We start from the raw sequence: 23,722 nt of genomic DNA, 5'->3' as shown, positions 1-23,722 counted from the left end.
GCTTGCATACCCAGAGTATCTATTTCATCACACCACATTAACGACAGAGCTCAAGGCAAATCAGGGTCTCCTCTCAGAAATGGGAACAGCAGTTAAAGCTGCTGGCACAGTCTACTGACATTCTCAGCCTGCTTACAATAAGATTTATCTGTACTAACAGTTTCAAAATATTTATTTCAAAGTTCTTGAGGTAGCTGGGAGGAAGTAGGATACTGTAAGAGCTCCAAGGTGCCCTGCTGTGTTATCATTACAACTCAGAAAGATTAACTCTACTGGGAAGTATACAATCTTGCAATATAGGTATTCAAAAATGAATCATAGGATTTAATATCTTGTACAACATGAAGTGCTCTATAATTTACCAAAATGAATTAAATTATCTGGTGTCATACAGTATTTAGGATATTTTCTGGAATGCACTCATTAAATAACATTACAGAGAATCAGTGAGAATTTATATCATAGTGCTACATATTTTCCTTTTGTTTTAGTGTACAGTGACAACTTTCTCACTCAGTCTAGTATCAATCCAACAAAAACTTGTGTTAAAAATCATCACATTAACATGACGATCATATTATTCGATTTGAACTTGAAAAACCTTCATTGAATCTCTTTAAAACTTTACATGCATGAATTAGATACCAATATCAACATAAATATATCTATGATTTCTTCTTTAATATCCAAAATTTTCTAAGTGCAGACCAAATCTTATTCTTTGATTTAAATTTTCCTTTTAGATTTCATGCACAGAGATAGCTTTATTTCATTGCCATGATGGTGATGAATGCATATATATATATATACGAGAGAGAGAGAGAGAGAGAGAGCGAGCGAGCGAGCGAGCTTAAATGTGTACTTATAGTGCAGTAAAAGAATTTTGTCATTCCCAAGCAATCCAAAATTTGGAAAAGAAGTCAGTTATAAAAAAACCTATTTTGATAACTTTAATAAATACACCAGACTGTGAATTTGTATTCCAAAAAATTATAATACTGTGTAGGTGTGTGTATGCATGCTTATATGCAGATATATATATGTGAGAGAGAATACACATGTGTCAGTGCCAGATTAAGATGTGGGTGTAGGAGGCATGTGCACAAGGCCCCTGTACATGCGTTACAGATAGACTGTAGATCAGTCTGTTTAGCCTAATATATCAATAACAATTATACATATATAAAAGGACAGTTTAAGGAAGAGTGTGTGTGTGATTTGAATTTGTAATGTAGTTTTAACAATTTTTCAGTCATATTGCTATGATGTCTGCAGTGTGGCAGATTAAAGTGATGTCTAGCACTGGGGCATCATGCTACAGACATGTAGCATGATTTCCCACCCTGTTAGTACCATCTTTTTAAATCTTTGGTATGACTTGGCTGGGGATTGAACCCATGACCTCCCACATCTGAGGCGGATGCTCTAACCACTAGGCCACCAGAGCAGTCACTTAAGGAAGCTTTCAGGTTGTTTATGTAGATCTGTTGAGAGCCCTCTGCCCCAATGCCATAATCCATCATTCATCAATGACGTGAAAGTGTGTGTTAATTAACTTGCCGCTGGCATGAACATTTCAGGAAAATATGTTCAGCAAATTTTCCTAATTCAGCTTTAATGTATTTGTGTACATTTATTACCAAAAATGTTGAGTTATTTCTTCTGTCATGTCTATTTAACTTGTGTTGTGTGCTAAACTTTTGTTGGTAGCTGAGGGTAGAGGTTCAGCCTACCTAACTATTCTCATATTTTTTGTTTATTGATATTTGAGTTCAAGGTCCAGCCTTGTTTACAAATTTAGAATGTTATAGAAGCCTGACCTTGTTTACATGTTACATGTAGTGAGGTTTTCCAGAAAATCCAACTATGTTATAGGTTAGATAAAAGTAAGTATATAAAGATGAGGCAAACAAAATTATTCATTCATATCTTAAGATCAGTCTCTGGAATCTTTATAAGTTGTATTCAGATATAATTTGAGGGGAATCATTTATTTAAAATTATTAATAGGTATTAAAATGTCACCATTCACATTTTGGACTAAAACACTTCTTTGGGATTATTGTAAATTTATTGTTGTTGTTGTAGGAGGGTTTAACACCATTTTTCAGCTTAAGACAGGCTATATATGGCAGCCAGTACAACTGGTGGAGGAAGAACTTTGGGAAACCCTGGAAGAACCACCGACCCATGAGAAGTTACTGGCAAGCTTTCTCACGTACCCATGCTAGCTGATCCTGAGACTCAAACCCACACAGAGGCAAGATGGCAGTGATCTGGAACAGTGAGCATTTTACACCATTCGGCCACTCGAGTTTCGGTAAATTTATTGAAAGACATTTTGGTTTATATTATTGTAACAACTGCTACATCAGCAGATTCAAGACTATTAATATGTCAACAAGTTCAAGATTATTAGAATTCATTTGGAATAATCTATACTTTTGGTCTTGTGATAGAACATTGAGGATTATTTTGGGATTTAATTTAAAAATACTGTAAGTACCTCTTAAATGTTCACTTTTTAACTTTGAAAAATAAATCTATTTGTTAATTTTAATAAATTTGTTGGTTTTGCTTCTTTCTGTTGTTTAGTTTAAGATGGTAGAGGTGTAACATGTATCAAACATGAACTCTTCCATAACAATATGACCAACATGGCTGATTAATGCACACAGACTGGTCTTTTTCAGGATATATCAAACCAGCAGTGTTGTTCTGTATGCTGATTCCAATAGTGTTGAAATCATTAATGTGCAAAATGAATTAGCTAACTTTAGTGACATTATCAGAGGCTCATGTGAAAATTCCATGATACTGAGCTGTACGAACTATAAGAGCATTATCATGCATCCCGTTTCCAAATTCCAAGTGAATTTCGTAACTATGTTTTTCGTTTGATACTGTCATATTCCTTTTGAATAGTTCTTTTTCCTTTGCTGTGTTTGTTTGGGCTTTTTTTTGCCTCTGGTGGCATACAGGCATCCAAAAAACCTCAACATGGTCATGATGGGAATCAAAAGTAGTCATCAGACATTACTTATTCTAGAGCAGTCTATAAATATGGACTTCCAAGCATTTAGTGAATGCAGATTAAATGCAAGTTATTTATCTTCTCATATCACCCACATTCATGAGTGGATGTCAGAAACAATTCAACATTTTTTTTCACTTGCTTTTAATATTTATTTTAATAGCATACAAAACAAAAATTGTAGATTAAATTTACCCAATATGCCTAAAAATCCAACTGGCCAGATGCACTGGCTACTCAGTATTTGTCCTAGTCTGCAATAGCGCTGGCAGTAATTTCACATGCCGCTGAAAACTGTGTAATTTATGCTCTTGACAATGCCTGGCAAATGAGGCTGAAGAGGTAGGAAAATTTATCCCCATCATAACAGATAACTTGGAATGAAGCTGGTGACACAAAAAGACAAACATCTGGTTGATGAAAATTGTGGTTGGAGTGGGAACATAATACTGTCAGTCAAACATGTACATGTGATTCATGCAGCTAGTTGTATTTAATTGACAGGTCTTATAGTTTACTAAGAATTAAGACTTCTTAATGATGTATTATCTTTCAGTTTGCTAAGAACCTGACTATATTTATTGACAAGTCTTTCAAAAACTACATTTTAATAGCAGTAATACAGTAACTACTATTATTGCATTGTTCACTTTGCCAGCCTGGTGGGAGGCTGATAGCCTAAGATAATCTGTCAAGTGAACTTAACATTGCAATCAGAATGATGCTCTACCTTCACTTTGTTGTACAACTGAACACAAGTAAACTGAAGAAAATTGATGTAAGAACACAAGAAGGTGGCTTTCATGACAGCATTCAACGAGAAATGATTAAAAGGCCCAAGATGCAGCAATAGCCCAGACTTCATGAGGTTCGGTTTTCATGAAGGAGAGACCTCTCTGTAAGAGACTAATACTGGTAAGCACATGTAATATTTGAACCATGTATGTTGATGTGGTGACTGCCAAAATATCAGAAGAACCTTTAACAGGGGAAAAAGATAAATATAACCTTTTCATTTTGTTTTCATTTAGAGGGATACAACCATATAGCACTATCTGGCCAAAGTGATCTGTCTTGATGTGTGTGTGTATGATTTAGGTTTTTAATGTAGCTTTATCAATTTTTCAGTCATATTGTTACAATGTCTGCAGTGTGACAGTTTATAGTGATGTCTAGCACTGGGGCATCATGCTGCAGACATGTAGCATGATGTCCCACCCAGTACCATTATCCTGACACCAGGCCGACCACTCCTAACACTAACCTTTAAATGATGAGCACCTAGCAAGGTAGCTGTTAGTACCATTTTTTTTTACATATTTAGTATGGCACAGCGAGCAAATATATTGATCATCGCCAGCAAAAATACAAACAAGACTGGGAATTTCAAAAGGAACAGAAGCATATGACAAAAATGTGGTAACTCTTTTAAAGTTGCCAAACTGGCCATGAGGATTAGACTAGTTCCCTCTCCCTATTGTACTAATATCATTACAGTGCACAACAAAGATCTAGAAAGAAGCATGGAGACAACTGAAAGAAACATGGAGACAAATTCTGGGGTAGCAGATGGAGTTCCTGTCTTACAGTTTACAAGAGACAGTGGTATTCCTCAGAGCTATTTCTCTTAAAGATAAAATAAGAGTAACTTCATTCTGAGAATAAATAACATGAAGCGTTTAGAATACTTGGACTTATTAAATAACTTACTAATGAATCTGTCTGTACATGTACAATACTATTATATTTCTGCAGCAACAATGTAAACTGAAATATTTATTTGCTGATTTATTTATTTATTTACTATCTGGCTACAATTCAGTGTAATGATGCTGTATTTTTACTTCACAAAATGCACGTTCAATATTTGTGTTGTACTCTCATTGTAGTGAACTAGGGGGTACAACACCCCACCCCCTCCATGAAAGTGATGGAAACAAAACAATGATTCTACTACTTAACCCTTTACCTCATAGCATAGTTAATGTGTAGGCTGTCAATATCACATCAAAGCCAAAAAATGCAGTTTGCTATAAATAAAACACGTTATCTAAATTACTCTATGCGAAGAGGCTTGCCTGTAAAATTTACAGCAATGTATGGTTTGTCTCTGTGTGGTTCAGCACCATTTTTCTGCACATGATGATGACTGACTATACGTAATAGCCAGTATATTTTCATGCAGGAAGAACCTAATGATAAACGACCAACACATGGGAAACCACTAGCAAGCTTTCTCACATACCCACATTGGTTGAGCCGAGACTTGCACTAACGTGGACGGAGTCAACATATGTGAGTGATAACAGCAAGTGTCTGATACCACATGGCAATCTTGGGCACCCAGTGTAGTATATGTAAAATACAACATAAATTTTAACCATTTTATATGGGTTGTTTTTGCACATATTTTTTTCTGTAGATAGGCTTAAGAGTAAAATTTTATCCTTATAGTTGTATAATAATTTTGCACAGAAGAATTTTTGTATCATTTAAAACCTTGAGAATTCATTCACCATCGAGTCAATCAAACTGTGACCAAACTGTACCAGACTTTTCTCAACTTATAAATCTACCAGTTTGTTGTTTATGTCTGTATCACTAAATCATTAGAATTTCACATATTAACAAAAATCAATGTTGCCAACATCAATATCAGAACTTTTTTCTGACTTAATGAAACTTTCATAGTTGTAATTCTAATTATCCAAATCTTGAAGAAAGTGCTGAACAAAGTCTGCAGCTACCATTTTAGACAGCCGAGAATCCTACACATTTTATTTTGAGTAGCAGATTATGACTACATGTATTATCTTAAACAGCAACCATGTGATGTGATGTATTGGTCATTTAATTCAATCCCTAGAGTCTCTAACATGAGGTTTACAAGAAGGCGGAAATAATAAAAACAGTTCAAAATGGCTTTATGTTTAATGCTGGCATGAAAATATGAATCTGTGCAGATCATGTGCAGGTGTATCAGACCAAGGTGACAAACAGAAACAAACACTGGAAGGCTTCTAAGATCACTTATACAAGGTAAAGGATTAAGAAATCTTAAGAATTTAAAATCAGAAAAACAAAACACAACAATAATATTAAAGTGCATGATGAACAGTTGAGTCATAACACATAAAGCTACCAAATTTTATCCTTTTAGCCAATAATAGACAGGGCCCCAAGTGGTCTAAAGCGCTCACCGTTCCGGATCGCTGCCATCTCACCTCTGTCTGCATGGGTTCAAGTCCAAGGCTCGGCTAGCGTGGGTACGTGGGAAAGCCTGCCAGTAGCTTCTTGTGGGTCGGTGGTTCTTCCCTGGGTTTTCCAGGGTTCTTCCTCCACCAGTTATACTGGCCGCCATGTATAGCGTATCTTGTGCTGAAAAATGGCGTTAAACCCTAGAACAACAATAATAGACTGAAATACTGACATTAATTAAAGGTACTGTATATACTTGCTAATAAGTTGAATCTAACTGTAACTGCACATAATAAGCCAGCAGATTTGGGTCTATGAAGTTCATTAGGAGTAGTGAGTAGAACAAACAACTCAGACCCTTATCTGCTGGTGCATTATGCAACTACAATTCAGGGTCTATGTTGTTTGCAGTTGGACTAAACTTACACACAATGACATCTGGTATACTTGGAGCTGCAATTCATCTTTTCTGCATGTGTAAAAAAGTACACAGAAAAACAAAGGGAAACTGTACCTTGTGTGCCGACTAGTATGAGTGGAATCTCTGCCGTGTTCCTAAAGTGAGCCATTTTAGCATAATAGCTGTAGACAGAATGGAAGCTCATTTCGTTCTCCAAGCTGAATACAAATATCACAGCATCTACCCACTGTGTAAACTGAAACAAAAGACATGTTAGTAAAGGTTAATTGCAAATGTATTTTATGAGTTTTGGACTCTATCAGGATAGCCTAAGTAAATTTTCAGCTGGACATTGTCTAAGTAAACAGATAGCACCGTAAAACCAATATGAGCAATAAACTATTACAAGAAACTCTATCCAAGAAATTAAAGGAAAAGACCATAAAATAATCTGTCAGATCCATCCAAAAGCATGAAGATGCTTCTAACATAGCTATTGTACTTTGCCAAGTCCCATTACAAGGCTGAGGAACTGGGAACTCAGTGTTGTGCTAAGTCAAACACAGGCAAAAGATGCAATAAAATAGGGAAAAAAGTTTTGTTGAAACTAATATTAAATAAGACATTGCTAAATATGAAGCTTCACATAGGATATGATTGAAAACAAAAGCAGTAGTCCCTCAAAGGGACTGACACTCTAATACCCAAAAGGAATTTCCAGGAATTCAAAACCATTTTTTTGTTATCTGCTGTAGTACTGAAACCACCTCTGGCAGCAACATCAACACCATTTTCATTTAGACAAAACTAGACACCATTAAAAGTCTTTTGGTGAAAACCTCATGTTGATATAACCATCCATTCAGGAGAATTAATGACAAGATTTTCAGTATGTTCATTGTGGCAGCCATATTTGAAGTCAGACCAGCCCCATTCTTAACGAGGACGAATTATATACCAAAATTAGTTTTGTGGTGAAAACCCATGTTAATAGGTCTCTCCATTTAGATGGAGTAGCAATAACAACATTTTCGAAATGACTGGCATGATATCAGATTAACACCATTTTCATTTGGTACCAACTAGTCATGATTCAGTCTTCTGGTGAAAATCCAATGTGAACAGGGCTTTCCATAAAGGAGTAGCAATAAGACTGGATGTCAAATTAGTGTAAAATGTTTTTCCAAACAAATGAACACAGTAAGGAATTACATTGAAAACCCCCTTGCTTATATGACTTTCCATTGAGAAGCAGCAGCAATAACAATGTTTACATTATGGCTGCAGTGGCAGCCATAATAACATCAAATTGGCACCATTAAAATGTTCCTTTAGACTCTACTAAACATCATAAGAAGTGTTTAAGTCTAAAAGCCATGTTGATGTGACCTTCCATTCAAAAGGATTGGCAATAACAAGATTTTCAAGGTGGCTGCTGTGGTGACATATTGGTTGTATGATCTACATCATTTTCTTGTAGAATAAAAAGATTTTCAAGATGGCCACTATACTGGATGTTCATACAGCACCATTTTAACTTACAACCAGCTAGATGGGATGGCTATTCAAAAGTCAATCAAGGGCCATAGATCAGTAATAAACATCCTAAGAAAGAGCTGATGGTCTACTGGCCAAAAAGATGTTCCAGGAATCCATGAGAAGTGCATTTCTTCTGTCATTTTATACGTATTAAATGTCGAGTACTGGAATTAACACCAATAATTTTGATAAACTCCAACATGCTGGGTATATTCTAAAATTGAGACTGTATGGAGAAAATTCCCCATTCCATTTCAAAGAGGAAAGGGGGCCTAAAGTAAAAAAAAGAATGGATTTAATAAAAACATTAAGGTAGGGCTTAAAAATATAATGAATGATTTTAACATATTTAGTTCATTTTTCACGGCAATTTTGAGTAGTATCAGTACAGCAAATGTGTGACCTGCCACAGATCCTGAAGATACCAAATTTGATACAATAATATTTCTAACATGTTTAAATTCATAAGTTACCTATATGTGCAGTATAAAACTTTTGTCATTGCCTTTGACTTCAAGTAATATATGTGTGTGTGTGTGTGTAATTTAACAGCACATCAGTACAACACTAGCCATATGGAACTGCATATAAAGAGTACCATAAACAGTACATTATATAGCTGCCATGTGGTAAATATTATTATTATACCTGTACCTGAATTTTGACCATAATAATGGCCATTAAAATGTTTCTAAAAATTCAGACAATGCATTGATCACTCTCTCTCTCTCCATTTTGTGTTTTTGCATAGCATCTTTAATGCTGTATTGCTTTCCCAAAGGAAACACCTGTTCAAAGGTCAAAACTAGTGATGCAAATAATTAGAGTTGATTTTGTAAAATACCTATGCTTTACTGCACAAGTCCATGTCTTCCAAAATTCAAAGCTATTGAAAATGTTTCTATAATGCCATTAAAACCTAATCAAGTCATCTTTTTATGTAATAAATGTTCATGCTACATTCAATTTGTCAGCCCCAAATGCTTGTTACTATATTGTGCTAAAAAAAAAATTTAAAAATAAAAGTTAAAAAGTTTGTAAATGTTATGAAAAACAGACAGAATTTGCAATATAATCTTCTCATCTACACATGAACACACAATAGATCACAAGTCACTGCCACAATGACCCATTAAGCAGAACTATCTACAAAGTTAGGCATTCCTTTCTAGTGCCCATATAATGAGAAGTATTCAACACAAAGCAGGCTTACAAGTAACTGTTAATGGTATGTAGATTTTGTTGGGGTAAAACTAATTTTAATTACGCAATCTTTACTCATAGCTATTGTTTAGCATTCTGTTTCCTGAAAAAATGTACCATCTATTTGATGCGCATACACCTTCCCTTAGAGTGATGAATTGTCAGTATGATGCAATTCCCTGTGCAACTAACTCACTTTGTCCCTGGTATGTGTTACACAAACAATGATAGTTTATCTTTTTCACAGACATCTATTACATCACGACATCAGTACCGGGTGGGAGGAGGGCATTTGACAATGGTTAGCTATGGTTAAGCATGCTAGAGTTAAAATTAGAAAGAAGATACATTTAAATCAGCAGCAGTTTACCCATAGCTATTTACCAGATTGGAAAGTACTCACCACTGGTGGCGAGGTCCACGTATGGAATGTTGGAATGCTGGTATTTCACAGGGTCACATATGTTGTGATGTAATGATAGAAGAAGAAATGTGTGCACTTTGTTCTGATAATAAGTGGAGGTAAATGGAAGAAAAGGTAGTATGGGATTGCCAAAATGCTACCTTTGTTATGTCTTCCAAGGAGGAATGTTTAAGGTAGGCCCAGAAGGTAGCAATGGACGAACCTCATGGGCTATAAGCTTCATAAAGGAAAGGTTTGGTATGCTCTTCATAAGAAAATACAGACCCTACATTTTCTTTTTTTCTTTGGATGCCTTAAGATCTAAACAGAGTGCCCTCATAGGATATAAAAGTCAATTTGTATCAGCCACAGCACAGATTCCACTGAGACCAGATTGCTACTGGTAGTGAAGCTATGGAAGGTAAATGACTTTGGTTAAAAATCCCAATTGACAAAGGAAGTAAACCAAATCATTAACTCACATTAAACCGAAGACAGCCAGTGTCAATAGGTATGGTATAAATCTCACTGTCAATAGGTAAGGCATAAATCTCACTGTCAACAGGTAAGGCATAAATCTCACTGTCAATGTCCTGAAAAGAACGGTACATAGGGGGGTTTGGTTTAATAACCATAAAACACATCTAGGCCTGAGAGTGTGAGACAGGTCTATGCAGCTCAAAATACCAAAATGAGATTGGCAAAGTGCAAATCCAAAACAAATACCAAGCCCTGAGAGAATTTCAGTGTGTTTGAAATGGCAGCTCTGTAGCCCTTGATAGTGGATACAGAGCATTTTTTGTTGTCAAAGAGAAACAAAAGTTAACCAGCAAAATAAGTTATGGAGGGACATCTTGGGCACATTTCCTACTGCACCAGCCACTGAAGATTCTACATCTAGCATCATGGACCTTGGATACTGAAGCTCTCCTGGCCTAAATGATGCATCTGGAAACTCGGAAGGGACAGGTACAGTTAAGTAGCATCTCTAACAGAGCCAGGATCCAATCCAGTTCTGGTTTGTGAGGAAATTCATCCCTACATAAACAATGTCTTGTGATGGAGTGAATTTTGATTTCTTTAAGTAGGGTAAATGGCCCGATTAAGTTACCATGGACCAACAGATACAGGTACAGATCCTGATGAAGTGACTGGATTTGAATGTTGTGGATCAGCCAATCGTCAAAATGCTGGGAAAATGGTGTTTAAAGCATCTGGAAGTATCCCACTACTATTTCCATAATTCAGGTGAAAACTATTGGTGTAGAAGAAATTCCAAAAGGTAGGAACTGAAATTGAAAAACTTCTAAGCAAAACCAGAGATATTTGCATTGAGAAGGAAATATGAGGATGTGTAAATAGGCATCCTAAAGAAAACGGTTTAAAGGGGAGAGATGGATTATGTGAAACTTTCCACACTTCTCGGTGACCTGGAAGATATGGGAATAGGTGTGCGACTGATCATTCAGAACCCTCTTGAATGCCTGTTTCTGTAAAATGGTGTGCACTTCATCCTTTAGTTTCACCGGATTAGATTGGTGAAGAATAATGGGGGTCCTGGATAGAAGAGGTACTTCCCAAAATTGTTGAAAGGATCTAACCATTGTCTGTGATGCTTGACCTGACCTCAGAAAAGTGGCCTAGGCTAGCGCTGACCGGAATGCCAGTGAGAGGGATGTACAGCTGGAGAAGGCTCAAGTCCCTGGCACTCTTCCCCACCCCTCTTTTGGTAACAGAAGGGGGCTGTGAAAACTCCTTCCTTTCTAGGTTCATTGGGCATGTTTTTTGTTTCTGGGAGCCTGATCGATGAGAAGGAGGAGGTCCATTTTGAGGCTGCAGATTGGACTGGTGCTGTGTCTAGTTGAAGAACTTGGCAGAAGGCCCTTGAGGGTGATTTAATTTGACCAATTGCGATGTGAAGGATTAATGACACAGCAAATCTTGAGATGACATGGTAGAAATGAGGCTTCTAAACAGACTCTCTGCTTCAAGTGCAACAACCCAAAGGAAGTCTTTACTGTGATCAAGTAATACCTTTGAGGAGTCCAAAGCAACTTCATGGTAGAAGTGAAGAAGTTCTGCCAACAAAGCCAGGGGAAACAGAAAGTGCAAGCTAAGATGTCTTGGCCACAGCTTCCAGTACACACTGAAGAGCAGCTGGGTTCAAGATTGCTTCTCAGCATACTAAAAGAAGCAGCTGAGAAGAGGTCGGCATCAGAAGCTATGGTGACAAGCAGTCAGACTTTCTCATGCATAGCTTCAATGTATTCTACGGAAAGGCATGCCCCGGCTCAACTTGAAATACCTACCTTGGCTACACCAGCATCAAGCTGGAGAGGATTCATGGGCCACTTTGAGGAATGTACCCGACAGCTAGCAGAGGAGACCAAGGGTCACAATTTTGAGGAGGAAACAGACCATACTCGACAGTGTCGATTAAAATGTTGGCCAGTTGAAAACCTCTCTGCAATTTACTAAATTGTAGATGAATGAGGAATGAAGAGGTCTGGTTGAGGATGAGACCTCATGATCTTTTCCAGAATGGAAAGGATCTTTTTGGACTTTGTGGCAGGTTTTGGGAACAAGTGAGGTGATATATTTTGGATATTTATAATGAGGTGGTAGTGGGTGGGGAGGGGGGAACTCAGTCCAAACCCCATCCCCATACAGTGAGGCATAGCGTGATGATCAAAGGAAACAGGATCGTCAACTGATGCATCACTAAGGTGGGACAGTGCAATGCACTACCTCAGATGGAGTAGTGGTGGTGCAGCTCCTGCTTGATGGAAGGCAAAAACATTGCTAAGAGAAGAGCAGCACATCTCATCCAAGAGACAGCAACACACCAATGTATGGGCGGTGTCTCCTCCTCTTTGGGAGGCAGTGACATGCCATGAAATGAGTGGTGCATATCCTCCACAATGGGAGGCAGCAACACTAAGTGGTGAGTGGTGCATCTCCTCACCAAACTGGAGTCAGTGACATGCTACCGGAAGAGCAGTAGAAATTCTCCTCCATGGGAGGCAGTGATATGCCGTTATATGGTCACTGTATCTCCTTAACAATGGAAGTTTTTTATGTGCTGGGAGGGGTATTCCAATCATGAAGACCCTTTATTTTCTGTAATAAAGAAGCTGGAAAGTTCCATTGAAGGAGGAAAATGAAATTTCTTCTTTCACTGATAAGTGCAGCTTGAGTCTGCAACATTCCAGCTTTCTGCAGACCACTATTTACAATATGTACAACAATTTTGTTTGGGTACATTTGGAGCATTTAGCACAACCTGAATGAGTGTCCCAACAAGACTTCCTGTGGGCAAACTTTCCCAGACTGTGATAAAATTATTTCTTTATATAGTAAACAAATTAAAATATTTAATGTCACATATAACTTCCTTTGTTTTTTGTATGTACCACATACGAAGTATACCCTGTGTTCAATATAGATGCAGTAAACAGAAGTATAAATTTACGTCTTTTTTTTTTTATATACAACTTTTATTGAATAAAGGAAGTATACATACATACAATAGCAACTTGAAAAAATTCAACATGTTGAATCAAATATCAAGTATAGCTACTGTACATGGCATAATTTCTGCAGTGTCTACTTAGACTGATAAACACACAGCATCTAAATAGTAAACTGTCATTATTCCTTGGATACAATGTACCTATATATAAAATGATTTAGACAGTAATTGTATCCAAACACTGGGGGTGTATATAAAGTAACCCCAATTCCCTGAAGAAACTGAAACCGAAGGGGAAAGGTTACCATAGAACTTTTGGAGAAAAAACCCTGGATAATTAAAACAATTAGAGAAACATTATTGTAGAGGCCAGGCTGCAATTGCAGTTTAAAAAAAAAAACACACTGCTACAGGCAAATTTTCTCTGATGAATTTGGCACATATATGATCACATTAATGTTATTGAAAAAGATTATTTATCTCTGCTTGTTTTGCACATAACATACCATAGACAAGGCAAGCTGTGCAAGGAATTGCATCATGCTGACAATTCTTTACTTTAACTGAGGATGTATGTCCCCTCAAAGAGGTTTCTTCAGCACAAAAAAAGAATGCCAAACAATAGCTATGGGTAAGCTATTGTAGCTATTAAAACTTGTTTTATTGTCCCTGCTGCAAAGGTGTGAAATGTAGATATACTCTCTGTACATCCATATGGTTTCTGAATACTATTATCCAAATTTGTTACAAGATTTAAACCAAATGTGTGATAAAGATTCACCATAACAACTCAGATGAGTCTGATAATCAATACATTCTGCATGTGCAAAAAAATGTTTCATTTTATATTAAGCTCTTTAACTAAAAATATTGGATGGTTTGAATTAACAAAGAAGCCCATAGAGTCTGGGGTCTACAGGTCAAGTTAATTATCATGACAAGAGTATTAACACATTAACCCCTGGAGGTTTTTGTCGTTTTCATCTGAAATTCGAGTAGGAAACACATTTTGAAAGCTATTTCTGAATACATTTGAAAATACCAACTTCCAGGTGATCTTCCAATAACATACTGCCTAGTTGTGTTAGAAACATTGTTTTTCACTGGCTATTTGGCTTGCGCATAAGCAGAAGGATAAAAGTTGGAGTTCTTTTTTTTTTTGCTTAACAGACCAATTATTTTCGTATGGAGACCACTCTTTATTCCAAATTCCCATCTTATCCTACTTTTTGCAAAGGTTCATCTGTCTGTTTGCAGTTCATACTGGTTTGCCTTAGATCTGAGACCAAAAATTCTAAAATCCAGACACAAAATTGTATTCCGACCTTGGGCAAATTTTGGGTAGAAAAGAAATCTGGTCAAAAAAAATGAGGTTTTTTCCTCTGTATTTTGTAGTGCAACTTGAAATTCCAGATTATTTGGTATCATTGTAGAGCTACATATGTCTACCTTTCTATAATACCACCCATTTTAGTGTATCATACATGACCTTGACGCTACAGAGCTCGGCAGTAGGCTACTACCTCCTGCCACTTAAACTCGTAATGTGTTAAGAAAATAACAGTTTCTGCAAATTAAGTTTAGATCAAACCACATATTTAAAGCCTTGAACTACAAGGTCCATAGGTTAATAATCTCACTAGTCAACCATGACCCACTAACGCCAAGAAGGACTACTATTAAATACAGCAAAGCCAGACAATCTGAAACACTAATGGCCCTTACCAGACTTTTTTTCCCTGATAATTGAAGTGGTAGCCATATATCTGACAAACTTAATATAAAACATTCAAAGGATTATAAAAAGTAATGCCAACAAAAATATGTAAGTATTTAGTGCACTGGAACATGTGTCGTTTTAAGTTTGAATTTGCTGTTGCTTTAGCGTTAGTAATATCCCTCCAAGAACCACAGGTTTCCCCTCAAACTTAATCAGAATTTAATTTAGCAAAAGTATTTTATACCTCTCAAATGTTTTTAAAATTAATCATTAACTTACAATATGCACACATACTAACACAAATATATGTAATGCCTAACTGATATGAAAACTGAAAAAGTTGAACAAGTTCTCATGATACTTGATTTTGACAGATCAGAATATGGACAATTTATTTCCATAATAATAGATAGTTCCTCATAGTGTTATGTATATTTAATTGAACAGTTTGTTTGTTTTAAACAAAAAATTTATTCCATTACATGCTACTGTAATGTAACATTGTTTACTGGATTTGACATTGTCCAACTTTTTTTTTAAATATCTTTTTTATTTTCTTTATTTTCAATGTAAACAACTAATAACAGAAACTTTGTATCTAGTTTCTGACCTTGCTCCAAAAGTGACAGTTTTGTTAAACAACTTTTTTAAAAATCTGTCTCAGATTAAGAATCATTAAGTTGAGTCAAAGCCATACCTGGGCTACGTGATATTTATCACGTAACAAACTTATTCAATTTCCTGAAGAATGAACTCTTGACGCCCATCCAGGAATCTGTTTTGTGTTTTAGTTAGTCTTATAACTGATGTTATGATAAAGGATTGCCAGTTGGGCTTAAAACATGTGACACGTTAAGTTGTATTATGTTGCGACCAGTTTGGGCTGAATTTTTATTTCCTTCAAATTTTTTTAATTCAAGTGATTGTGTTCCCTGGAACTACAAAAGTGCTCTGCCAATTCTTGGACAAAGACATTTACTGGAATTTATATGGAATTCAAAAACTGGAATAATATTTTCTCTGATTCAACAAGAGATTGTTGACACATCAGTACAATGCTGGCTATTACTGATGTCATAGCCTTCCATCTTAGATTTCATTGGGATTTGAACTGTGATTCACTTAGAACTTTTTACTGACAGGACTTGTGTTTTAATTCTTGGATCATTTTTTAATTTAATTCGTAAAACCGTAAGTCCTTTTTTACTCATTTTTCACTTTGTATTCTAAGGAAATAAATTATTTGTTAAATTTTACAAAGCTTGTTGTCTTCACTCTTTTCTGTTACTTATTTTTAGACTCGTAACACTAGGTAGTGTGTTAAATATGAACATCTTGCAGTTCAGAAAAAAACAGAAGTAATGTAAGACCTAAGATCTTTTTCCTACAATATCATTAAAAATATCAAAATGATGACATAATCCAAATGATATTGTGATTGTGTGACACTGAAGACACCAAAGAACCAAATTTATTTACCTTATGGGACTGTCAGATCAATATATGAAAAGTATAATCATTACTTGGTGATGTCACAGGATGATATTTCTACTTTTCACTAGAGTATGAAACACATTATAGAACTATCCACATGAATAATCATTGATTTCAAAGATTATGTTGACAAAATTTGTGTATATCCTTGATTTTAACCTTGTTCTGCAGTGTACCTGAGATAATGTTCTCATGTTTTTGGTAATTTAAATTTTTACATCTTGGAAGTTTTTCCCATCTTAAGACCGGAAGCACCCATTGTCTCACGACATCACATAATACAATTATGAGTCATATTCATTACTTTTCTGTTACCCTCACATACCAATCACTACCATTTGCATGTTGTGTTTTTCCCCCATAAAAAATCTGATATCGAATGCACTTGCACTTTATTATTTCATGGACTGTGGATAATGGAGTACATATTAGATCTTAGCTATCTAATATGCCTGCAAGTTGATGCTTTTAATCAGACTGCTTGGACATGACAACTCTATTTTCTGCAAGAAACCATCCTTGATCCAAACGTGTCATCTAAACTTAAAATCTAATAAGAATGGATATGAATGGACACTGGTCATCCAGTTAACAGAGACTGGAAAATCTCAAGTTCTTTAAAATCAGCTGCGACACCCTTGCAAGGTGAACTTAAAGCAAAACAGCATGTAAATTGAAACTGTTCACCAATTAATACTATTTATAATTCCATACACAAACAGTTGCTTAAAGAGACATAATTGTGGAAAAGTTGATGTATTTTCTTTTTATCTTCCAATCTACAAAAGGGTGCGCCTGTATGACATCAGCTCTTTTTCCAGTTGCTGCCAGAATTTCATAAAATTCCAAATAACATTCTGATATCAAACAAATTTTCAAATTTCAGAGAACTGTAATAAAATCTTGGTGCTTTCTTCTTATAACATCTATCAAGAATCAGGTCAACACATGCACTTTCCCCACAAGGTCAAACACAGACAGGAACTTATGACTTAGCATAGTGCCAAAGTTAATGAGAATGGCTGTCCTAATACCTGAAGCTCTGGAGATCCTCCTTCATCCCGTATCAAAAGAAGATAACTCTGACCATCTATGATCACTTCTTTCTTGAAACGACCACCTGCAATTTGAAAAAAATAAAAGATATGTGTGATGAAAACTATTAGGAGTCTTCTATAGTTTCATACTTCCAAAGCCACTGATTGTGATGCAGAAATATGCTGTACCAGTGCAAAAATATAAGTGTTTTCAGGAAGACCCTAGGCATTAGCTTTTTGAACAAGAGCGCCTTGAAGGCACTGACACTCTACTGCAAGAAAAAAGACTTCCAGGAATTTAAGCACTAGTATTCATGTGTCTCACATGGTGATCTGAGTTTGAGACTCATTGAATTAGACAATGGGATGAATGTGTGTGCCAAGCATCATGTCAGTCATCAAATTAGTTTAGGTGTACTAGCAATGACAAATCTGTGCTAACGAATTGATGGATGACAGACAACAGACAATGGACAGAGGACCGACATTAGACTATCCAACAAGTTCTTCTGTCTATGACTAGTAGCGCTAACAATCACTTCCCCTGACTTAGATTCCACTTGCCACATAGTGATGTATTTTTGTTGTTATTATGACACAAAGCTGAAACTGCTATACTTTAAATAAAAAACAATATATAAATGCTTTAAACTTACTTGTTTTATGTGTTTATTTCAATCTTAATATAGTGTACTTCATAAAAACTGGAGCTCAGTGAAGGGTCAGATGCTATACAGCCCAAAAAAAGAATTTTTGGGAATTCAATATAATTTCATTTTTTACAGGAGAGTGCTGAAACCATTTCTGATAATCTTAAGTTATAAAATTTTCAAATTAGCCATACTGGATCTAATATCAACAACAATTTCATTTAAAACAAACAAAACACCATTTGAAGGATTTTGGTGAAATATTAGTGAAAAAGATTTTCAATACAATCATTTTGGCAACTGTATTTGATCTTTGCTGAACACCTTTATTTTTAAGATGAACTAGATATCCTAAGTCTTTTGGGGAAACACTATGTCAATATGACCAACACCTCTGGAAATGTAATAATGCCAAGCTTTTGAAGATGGTCTCTATTGCAGCCATATTGGATGACAAATCAGCATCATTTTCATTCAGACCAAGTAGATGCCGTAAGAAGTCTTCTGGTCAACACCATTTATCAATATGACTCTCAATCTAGGAAGAGTAGCATCAAGACGGTTGCCACAGCGACCATGTCCAACTTCAGATCAGTGTCATTTTCATTCAGGACAAACAAGATATCACAATTTGTCTAACGTAAGCCTGCATTTAATCATATGTTTCCTCATTTACTGCCAACAGAGTTATTGGTGTGCATCTCTGCAGACTCGGTCAACACCTTGCTTGACTGGGAAACACCTATTTAAGTTTGGAGTCATTCTAAAATCCCCAATGGACTCAAATATTAAGGATTTTAATTTATCTTCATCCTCCGACAAATACATCATTAACAATGTGACAAGACTGTAATAATCCACTGGATTTACAAGTAATATTAAAACCAATTATCTCCATCTATTTAAATTACAGTATGTGATAAGTGTATGTTTTACTTTTTCTTCACTTGTACAGCACAAACTGTTCATAGTAATCACTAAGGTTTATTATGTTCATAATTTTAATAATTGTTTTCATTAAATGTATGTCTTATGTATTCTAAAATGTATATATATAAGTAGTGAATAGGGATACCCTACGGACAATGGGAATTAGCATTACAGAACCCCTTGGGACAATCTACGGACAATGGAAATTTAACATGGCGAAAAATCGTGGGACAATCTACGGACAAGGGGAATTTAACATGGGAATAAATCGTGGGACAATCTACGGACAAGGGGAATTTAACATGGGATTTTTTTTTTTTTAAAATTTTTAAAAAAAGGGGTAGGCAATTCAAAGACTATCTCTTTTCGAGAAATATGGCTGGCCCTGAAAAGGGCCTTTGGGTTTTCTTCTTCTAATTTCTTCTTTTCCTCCACCAACTTCTTATTTTAGCTCCAACACTCTTTCTCTTCTTTTTTTTCTCCTTCTCTTCTTTCTTCTCTTCCTCCTCTTCTTCTTTCTTCCTCTTCTCATTTTCCTCTTCTTTTTCAATTTTTTCGTTCCATGTTCTTATTCTTATCTTTTCCTCTTCATCCTCCTTCTCCTCCTTGATCTCTTTCATGACACCACTAATCTTGTCCTTTGCTTTCCTTAAATTGTTAATTTCCATCTTCACACGATGGGGACTATAGGAATAATGGTCTTCAACCAGTCTTATTAGCATCTGTTCCATTATTCCTAAGTTGTCTAAAACGTGTTGCAAGGTTTGTAATTTGTCCATTTGGTTTGACGCCATCTTCTTCTTTGTATTCTTTGCAGAATGGTTTGAACAACTAATACTGTGGGTTCTTATACGAAAAGCGCGAACGTGAAGGAAAACATCCCCCTAAAACATAAATGGATCTTACCTAGATGATGACCAACATCGCGCGGACGTGAAGGAAAACATCCCCCTACTTTCTCATTTTATATAATATAACCCTAACTATACTCTCCACATTTGCTAAGAAACCCATAATCTACTATTCACACAAACATACCTGAGCTCTTACAAACACACAAACACATACACTTCCACTATTAATAAAGAGTTAGTGTTTATTTTCACACTACTCTACCTACACACATTGGCAAATTAATAGTTATTTCTTTTCTAGAGTATTGGGTAGCCCTGAAAAGGGCTGTTTTTGTTTGGAACTTCATGGACACCTGGTTAATGGTGGCACCTTCCAGGCCTGGCGCCACATACACATCTTATCCCCCAGTTACTTTTTACCTTTTGGGGGGAGAGAGCAGAGGCAGGATATGTCGCTTCAGAATCCCAATTTTCACTCTCTGGGATTCTGAAATTTTTTCTTCTCTCCTTTTCCTCCTCCTCTTCTTTATATCTTCTTTCCTCCTCTTCTTTTTTTCTTCTTTCCTCCTCTCTTATCCTTCCCTCCTCGACAATGGCTTCAGCGGCCAGTTCATTTAATATGCGCCTGGCATATTCCAGATGCACATGAAGTTCCAACAGTTTCTCCAGTCTCGTGTTCATTTTTGGTGTTGATCAATCAACAAGGGTAGCTGGACTGCCGAACGAGTTTCATTTTATACTGAAAGCGCGGACGTGAAGGAAAACATCCCCTAAAAACATAAAATTCATCTTACCTAGATCATGACCAAGAAACAACAACAACGCGCGGACCTAAAAGAAACACTCACTCACGTTTTTATGCTACCCATCACTTCAATAGACTATCCACATACGCAAGGCAATCCAATCTAACCCCAAATATACACCTCAAACAGCCAAAAAACTAACATCATTTTAATCTACTATACACATCAATCTATTTTTTCACTTACAAACACAATTACACAAACACACAAACTCATACCCTCACATTCTTTAAGAAAGAGTTAGTGTTTATTTTCACACTACTCTACCTACACACATTGGCAAATTAATAGTTATTTCTTTTCTAGAGTATTGGGTAGCCCTGAAAAGGGCTGTTTTTTGTTTTGCTATGGCATTCTTTTTTAGTTTCTAAGAATGCGATGTCCTCTGAGGATAGACTTTCTGGCAATAGGTCTGCTTCTTCGGAAAGAGAAGAAGAATTCTTTGGTGTCGATACGACAATCGACAAAGCCTCTGTCAGCTTCAGGTTGTTGCTGCTGCTGTTGTTGTTGCTGCTGTTGCTGCTGTCTCTGAAGTCTGTACTTCTCTGTCCATTCTTCTTTCTCCTTGTTCATTTCTTCTCTGAAGAGCTCTTCTATCAGGTCTTCAGTGATTTTTAACATTCTCACATTCTCTATTTCTTCTGGCTTCGGTATCAGACTGTGTCTGACCCTATGCAAATTCACGTAGGCTTCGTTGAGCTTAGCTAGTTTGGAGCACATCTTCTTAGGAGGATGAGTCGACAATGGATGGCTAGACTGGGAACAACCCGGTTCTTAAAGTTAAAGCGCGGACGTGAAGGAAAACATCCCCCACACGGTTTTCGAGCCGCAACGTTCATGAGAGGGATAGTAAGAAATGAAAGAGCATCAATCCAATATTCTTATAGCTAAACAAACCACAAAGGCATTTTTTTCAAAACACAACATTTTTATTCAAAAATCACTTAACACTAAACAACAACAACTCTAACATTTTTTAACATTAATCCAACACTATAACATCTAACAATTTTTTTCAAATCACAAACATTTTTTTCTTCAAATACCATCTACTTTAAACAAGGCTGACAACGTTGTGAATGAAATTGTGATTTCCACTGTTGGAAATCATTAGGCCATTGATGGACACTACGTTTCCTAGCTTGAGACAAAAGATAAGCATAATGGTCACAAAACCATCGATCTACTTTCACATCGTTTCTAGCAGAAGAACGAGGATCAAAATGAGTCACTAAATGTTCTAAGGAATAGCCCAGGCTGCGATGATGCAGAAAATACACACAGTACTGTCCACACACCAAGGAATCTGTGCCTTGTAATTTCACGTTATTGAATCGGGTGGTTTGAGCATTTCTTCTCATAAAGTCGATGATATCGTCTTCCAAAGGGGGCAATCCGTACGAATCGAAATATTCCACACATCCTTCTTGAGGAAAGTAGACGGCTACCCAGTGGGTTCCTGGGAGATGACTTTCGTCCGTGTTGATCACGTAAGCTTGATGGTCTTTAGGTTTGCGATGAGGGAGTTCATCTTTAGCACAGACGACAGGATTCCAAGAAGCCGTATACGAACTATGGTTCAAAAGGTAATAAAGTTCCCAGGTATCCATTGATTTGTGTTTTTTTTCTTCTTCACAGGTAATAATAAGTCGTCAATTCGATCCTGACTTTTTGCTTGAAAATGTCTGACGAATAAACGGTTATTCGTTCTGTTTCCTCACTCTGATTCAGGAGAGCTTCGATACGATGGATCTCTTGAGTGGTTAATGGTGGACAAGAATGTTCACGCAAGTCTTTATACCACTGGTGCAACACGTCTTTGTTTGAGATGAGACTCCAAGCTTCGTCCAGATATTCGTCCAATTTTTCTTCTTGACTCAACATCAGGCATTTATCGTGTTGAATTTGACTGGGATGATCGTTTTGACATCCATAACAATTTTTCTTGATCAATTCCGTCATTTTGTCGACCAAGTGTTTGGCAAAACAGGAGACTAAATGGGCTTCTTGTTCTGGCCATCTCGACTTCATCATGACAATTTCTTCGTCTTTGTCTTGGGATTCTCCTTCCACGGTCTCCTCACATTTCATGTCCAAAGTTTCTTCACTAGGTAAAGAGGGATAACAGTCTTCCATGGCTTCTAGTAATCTAGAATGACTTCTCTCAAACTGTTGATTTCTATCGTATTGTCAAATTCTGCATACAGGATCACGTTCAACGTTGGATCAGCAGGGTCTCGATTTGCAAACTGAATTTCCACACGAATCTGGCCAGATTTTATAGGGTGGAAATGTCCCTCGTCGCTGCCTTGGTCTGGAGTGAAATCGAAAGCCCACAAAGCGTAGCCTCCTGCATAATCTTCGTACGTAATACCGTGACTGGTATTGGTTCCTAACTGTCCGGTGGCTTCGTACAGGGACAAGTACGATCTCAAGTAATTGTTCTGGGCAAAGTTAGGCTCAAAGGGTCGTGTACACAAGGTCTTGCCGTCACGACTGACTTCGATTTTGGACACGCTAGAGTGTCGAAACTCAAAAGGATTTTCGTTGTGAAGTCCATTGAAAGCTGAATTCCTGACGATACCAACGATCAAACGCTTGGGTAACTGTCCTTGGAACAGATGATCTTCGATCATGGATCGCTGTCCAACAGGAATGGTGAACGTTTTCACTTCCACACGTCGTATGGGATACTTGGCGGTCGTTCTGCTCAACGTCTGACTGATGTCGTTTCCCACTTTAGGTAACACTTCCACACGGCGTACGTAAAGTCTGGCTTCTTGGATAACAGTTTTGTATTCGTTGGCATGGGCCATCAAATGGAAAGTGGCAGTGCTACGATTCAGTCTCAGGCGAATATCAACTCCGTTCAGTAAATACTTTTCTTGTAACCACATGTCCAAATGCAAACGATCCATCAGTTCTAAACTACGTCCTTGCAAAATTTTAGTTCTACGTGTGTTAAACCCCACATTGTGAGGA

General features: G+C 36.7%; 1 protein-coding gene across 19 annotated transcripts in view; it reads right to left on the bottom strand.

The window, feature by feature from the left end:
* LOC149792075 (centaurin-gamma-1A-like) overlaps positions 1-23,722 on the bottom strand; it is a 202,883-nt gene that overhangs the window by 131,373 nt on the left and 47,788 nt on the right. For all 19 annotated transcript variants that reach the window (XM_089970568.1, XM_089970573.1, XM_089970583.1 and 16 more), the window contains exons 4-5: positions 17,498-17,583; positions 6,747-6,888 (exon numbers count right to left, since the gene is read on the bottom strand). In XM_089970568.1, coding sequence (XP_089826694.1) covers positions 6,747-6,888; positions 17,498-17,583 — 228 coding nt within the window. The remainder of the gene's footprint in view (positions 1-6,746; positions 6,889-17,497; positions 17,584-23,722) is intronic.

The sequence above is a fragment of the Sinohyriopsis cumingii genome, chromosome 9 (genome assembly GCF_028554795.1).
Source record: "Sinohyriopsis cumingii isolate HCF-2022 chromosome 9, ASM2855479v2, whole genome shotgun sequence".
NCBI classification, from domain to species: Eukaryota; Metazoa; Mollusca; class Bivalvia; order Unionida; family Unionidae; genus Sinohyriopsis; species Sinohyriopsis cumingii.
This window is presented reverse-complemented; position numbering and strand designations above follow the sequence as displayed.